The sequence below is a fragment of the Chiloscyllium punctatum genome, chromosome 44 (assembly GCF_047496795.1).
Source record: "Chiloscyllium punctatum isolate Juve2018m chromosome 44, sChiPun1.3, whole genome shotgun sequence".
In the NCBI taxonomy this organism is placed as follows: domain Eukaryota; kingdom Metazoa; phylum Chordata; class Chondrichthyes; order Orectolobiformes; family Hemiscylliidae; genus Chiloscyllium; species Chiloscyllium punctatum.
Window position 1 is genome coordinate 7,406,578 of NC_092782.1, and position 5,379 is coordinate 7,411,956.

Here is a 5,379-nt window from a genome sequence, read left to right on the forward strand (position 1 = left end):
TGAACTGCAGGGGAAGTGGTGAATGCAGATACAGTTACAAAGTTTAATTTGGATAAGTACGTGAGTAGGAAAGGCTTAGAAGGATATGGGCCAAATGCAGAGAGATGGGACTAGTTTAGCTTGGAACATGGTCAGTATTGATGAATTGAACCAAGGGGTCTGTTTCCATGCTGTATGAATCTATGACACTATAATTCATTCTATAATACTTTAACAGTATGAAGAAGAAGTTATTGAGGAAACTGAAGAGACTGAAGAAGTAATTGAGCCTGAGCCTGAGCCTGAGCCTGAACCAGAACCACCAAAACCTGCACCTCCTCCTCGAGTTACTCCAACTTCAAGAATCCAAACGACTCAAAATGCTAAAGTATGCTGTCAGCTTCCATATGCTTTCCCTTGCTAAGTTAACTATATTATTTCCAATCACATTCTATTTTAACCCAATTTTTATTATGCAGTGTTGAAAGGAATCAATGAATACATGTACTTGTTATGTAGGAGCCTATGTTTCATATTTATTCAGAAAAGTTCTACTTAGAACATTAAGATGGCATAAACTGAACATTTTCCCACTTGATTGAAGAAATCACCCTGCTCTAGTCAGTCTTGTTAGAAATGTGCTGTAGTTTTCCTACTATCCAATGGTACAGGACCACAATACACTGAATGAAATTTGTTCTCCAGGATTCAACCCATGTGGAATTGTCACACCAGACTAGATTTTGGGTTAGAAAGGACCTACATTTTTAAAAAATATTTTTCTTTATTTATAATGGCTTTGGCTTACACAATGCCTGTCTGCCTTTCTCCAAAGCAAGCTGACTTCCAGGCAACAAAATTTGGGGAACATGTTAAATTGCAAGAGTGTTCCCTGACATGGTGTTGGGTCTTCACTCCATTGCAGGTGTGTGATGTACTCACAGGTTCTCCAGTCGTACATAAGTCTGATGACAGGCTTGGTTTCCAGACAGGAGAGAAATGTTGATCATTCACCACTGTTTTCTCAAACACAATTAGGAATGGAAAAGGAATGCTGGGTTTGCAAGAGATACCCACATCCCATGAAGTAGAAGAAAAATCAGTCTAGAGGACCAGATAGGTCTCAGCCCTAAACTGTGAAGGTTAAGGATTTGGAGGAGGTGGGGGCTTAGAGGATATGGTGGTGGGATATGCAAGGAGTGTATGTTTGAAAGATCGGTTCTAAAGTTTTGTAGTCTTTATTTTTAATTGTAATTTCTTCAAGTATAGCTCATTGTTGAAAATGTATCATTACATGTCTTTAATATTGTAAAGACATAGCACATTACTGATAAATAACCAAGGCTTACTTGCTTTTGTTGTCAATAACAGAGAAGTTGTAAGATCTCAGCATCACGCAAGCTCCATCTCAAGGTACGATAAATTTGTGTTTCCCAGTCTACTATTCAGACAATATTTTTAAAAGTTTTGTTGTTATGCTATTATAACACTTTGAATGAATAATAATAATATTTGTGCAGATTCTAATGCTGGGCAAAGCCAAAGAAGACCTAGAACGAGAAATAGCTGAACGAAATATAGAGAAGGAAAAATTCCTTGCAGAGCGTGTACCTCCACTCAACTTCAGTGGCCTTTCACTTACCGACTTGCAAGTAAGACTAATTTATTTTGTGTTTTCATTTATAGCAGAAACTTATTTGCAGCATTATTTAATTTTTCTTAATATTGGTAGACCCTGTGCGTTTAGCCTGGACCATCAACAGTGCAATCATCTCAGCTTGGATGCTATAAGAAGAGTTTTGATTACCAGTCAGAAAGCAGTGGGACATTCAGATTGTCTCCTTGGGAGTAGCAGTTGGACACCCCAGTCATTTTAACAACTAGGACTTATTAACATGCTACTGATAAGCTGTCTAATCAAATTGGGAGCCCAAAGACAGCTTGGTGTCTTTAATAATTAATTGGTGCAACAGTTCCTAAATCAGCAGATGGGTAGATTTTGGAGGGTTTATAGAGGGCAGGGAGTGTCTGGGCAGAAACAGCCAAAGCTTTCTTTGTGGGATTCTGTACCTCCGTACTGAACTTAGAGAGGTTGTAAACTATGCTAATTGAATGCAATAGACTGGATTCAGTTAATTATTGATTTATTTTTTTTGGAAAAAATAACTTCATTCTTGCAGTACTTTAGTCAAAACTTTTAGACGCCCTATTTTATCTGAGCTGTTTTGGTATTAGAATTCAGTCTTATATCAAGTGACGAACATACCGGGTGGTCACCATCATGCTGACTAACACCATCATACTGTTATCTTTCATGATGTGTTCATCAGTATACCTTTTAAGAGACTTTTTAGTGAATAGAGAATATATGTTGGACTCTTCGCTTGAACAATCAAAATTATATCAGCTTCCTAAAGATGTCAAATGGCCTTAATTTATGAATGTTGATGAGATTCTTGCCCAAATTGATTGAACTCCTTAACCATTCAAGATAGCTATGTTAAAATGGCTGTAGGCATTGGGAAATGGGCAGATAATTTTAATTTCAATTCCCCTACGTGGAGAAAATTAAATTCATTCTATGGTATTTTTTGACAGAGGTGAGTCCATGAAAGGGACAAATGGTCCTTAACAGCAGGAATGGTTAGAAAGTCGAATTATTTACTTTAATATTGATTTTTGCCTGAGGCAAGTCCATTCTGAGTTATGCATTATTAGTGAATATTTTAAAAGGGAATTGGACAATTTCTTAATAAGGGTACAGGATGTGACAACAAAAGTGGAATTAGACTAGCTGACACGTGTACAAATACTGACCAGGACTAAACTGTTCTTGTTGCAGAATTTGTGCAAAGAGCTTCACCAAAAAATTGAGATTGTTGATGAAGAAAGGTATGACTTTGAGTTTAAAGCTGGGAAGAACAACTATGAGGTAATTGACAAAATTGGCATAATTCAATCTCTGCATTCTTCAGCAATTACAATACGGAAACATCAGCTTTAATAGTTAACACATTTTTGTGCCCACAGATTCATGATCTTTCCTTGAAAATTCTTGACCTGAGAGGGAAGTTTAAGCGACCCACTTTGCGTAGGGTCCGTGTTTCTGCTGATGCTATGTTGCGTGCCTTATTGGGATCTAAACATAAAGTCTCTATGGATTTGAGAGCCAACTTGAAGTCAGTCAAAAAGGATGATACAGAAAAGGTAACATTAACATATTCTTTTCTGTCATTCCAACTCAGCTATTTCTTAGGATTTAATTATATTTGAGATCTGCTTCAACTGTTTTGTTCACGTTTGTGATGTAAATAGAGATGTTTAAAAATAAATTCCTAATTCTTAGTTAATCATTAGACAAAAAGTTGTTAAATTTTATGCGTTGTTAAATAATGTCATACTTATATTGGCAAGGTACTGTCATGGTCTTTCTGAAGGAGATAGACATATAAACAGAAGAATGATTAGTTATAGGATTAACTCCTATTGCAGTTTTGTCGTCTCTGAATAGAGAAAGCCTTAAACAAGTTTTAACAGGTTTTCTTTGCCAGATTTCCAAAGCATCAAACCAATAGACTGGATTCAGTTAATTATTGATTTGCTTTTTGGAAAAAATAACTTCATTCTTGCAGTACTTTAGTCAAAAGTTTTAGACGCCCTATTTTATCTGAGCTGTTTTGGTATTAGAATTCAGTCTTATATCAAGTGACAAACATACCGGGTGGTCACCATCATGCTGACTAACACCATCATACTGTTATCTTTCATGATGTGTTCATCAGTATACCTTTTAAGAGACGTGATCTTAATATCATCAATGTATCAAATCACATGACCTGAGACTATAAAGATCTCATCCTCCATCTTACCTCAGATCGCTCAAAGTACGAAATTCTTTTGGAAACATGTTGCAGTATAGTAGCTTAATATTAGCCCTGATATTTACGTGTCCAGGCGATATAATGTTTGTACATAATAGTCCGTTGCAATGGCTCTTGGATTCTTCTACTTCACAATATCTACACTCAGTTATGAAAGAGAAAGAGAGTAAGGAAAGGGCTTTGCTCCTCCAAGAATCAGGAATGGAGTGTTACAGAATGAAAATGAACTTAGACAGGTGAAAGCTTCTCAGGAAGATGCCTGTGCACCAAGCAAAATCCAAATTTTGATACTCCAGAACCAAGCTTTAAAGCCCTTAACTATGCTAGATACATTCCTAAATTTGAAGAGAACAATGTGAAGTCCTTCTTCATTACTTTTAAAAGGTAGCAGGATAACTCCAATGGCCAGAAGAAATGTGACCAGTTATGATAAAAGGGCAGCTTGAGAAGTTGTATTTCCACACTAACTGCCGACATGTCCACCAGTTGTAAGATGAATAAACCTGTCGTGTATGGCCATGTCTCTTAAGGTAATACTGTCATCCTAACTGTAAGGCAGAACACAACATCATATGGGATGAATTTCTGCCTATAAGGTTTTTTTATTCAGATTAAACATTACATGTTAGCTTGATTGTAAATATCTATTTTGAATCTGTTCCATTTTCAAACTCACAACAGGAGCGTAATGTTGAGGTGAGTGACTGGCGTAAGAATGTGGAAGCCAAGTCTGGCATGGAGGGCAGAAAGAAGATGTTTGATGCTGCCACTACCCAGTGAATATTGCCAGGTTTGAGATACATTAGATGTTTTGGATTCAATATCAAAAATGTAATTTTACTTTCATTCAGACCTGAGAATAATTATTGATTTTTGGATGTTCATTTGTGTGTTTCAGCAGGTAATCCAGGTGGGCTATTTCCACTGCTTTGAAAATAGAGAGTGAATATGTTTGCTGAGCGCTTTCAACTCTGCAGTGTTTAGCATGCCACATTCTTGCATTATAAAATATTTTAATAAATTGTTTAATGTTACAATCGTCTCCTGAATTTTACATCCAGCTATTAGTTGTCTTGAACTTTTGGTAACTAAAAGCGCTGAATTATAAACTTCAATAAGGTATGTTAAAAATAATTTCCTGTCTTGTATCCAAGATTGCACAGTAAAATATTTACTCATAAATGGCTATTGGCACTTTCATTTTTATTTATTAAGCATCAGCCATTCAGATGTCAGTTATTTGTTCCAATTAACTATTATCATTTTCCCTTTCCTTGTCCCAGCAGCTTCATTCCACCCAACCGTACCAGCTTCACCAGCCTCATTCCTTCCAGCCTGGCAGCCTATTTTGCTGCCTGTACTGTCCTTTGCATTATTTGCTGCTTCTTCTATCACAGGCTGTTTCTCTCCTGTATCCGATGCTAATAGTGAGCCTATCTTTTCTTTGCCATCTGTGTGATTGAATTTTCTAAAACATTTTGGAGTCTTTCAAAGGTGAACTATCCCAGAATCAACATGC

The 5,379-nt window shown here is 36.5% G+C and overlaps 1 protein-coding gene across 2 annotated transcripts; it reads left to right on the plus strand.

Moving 5' to 3' along the window:
* Positions 1-218: 218 nt before the first annotated feature.
* On the plus strand, positions 219-5,042 carry LOC140466693 (troponin I, slow skeletal muscle-like). Of its 2 annotated transcripts, none has more exons than XM_072562159.1 (7): positions 219-367; positions 1,351-1,392; positions 1,500-1,631; positions 2,822-2,911; positions 3,010-3,186; positions 4,542-4,650; positions 4,759-5,042. In XM_072562159.1, the coding sequence occupies exons 3-6, from the start codon at positions 1,506-1,508 to the stop codon at positions 4,638-4,640; spliced, it is 492 nt and encodes a 163-aa protein (XP_072418260.1). In that variant the 5' UTR covers positions 219-367; positions 1,351-1,392; positions 1,500-1,505; the 3' UTR covers positions 4,641-4,650; positions 4,759-5,042. The 2 variants fall into 2 exon arrangements, with proteins under 2 accessions (XP_072418260.1, XP_072418261.1); XM_072562160.1 differs by having other exon boundaries at positions 224-367; positions 4,762-5,042.
* The last annotated feature ends 337 nt before the right edge of the window (positions 5,043-5,379 follow it).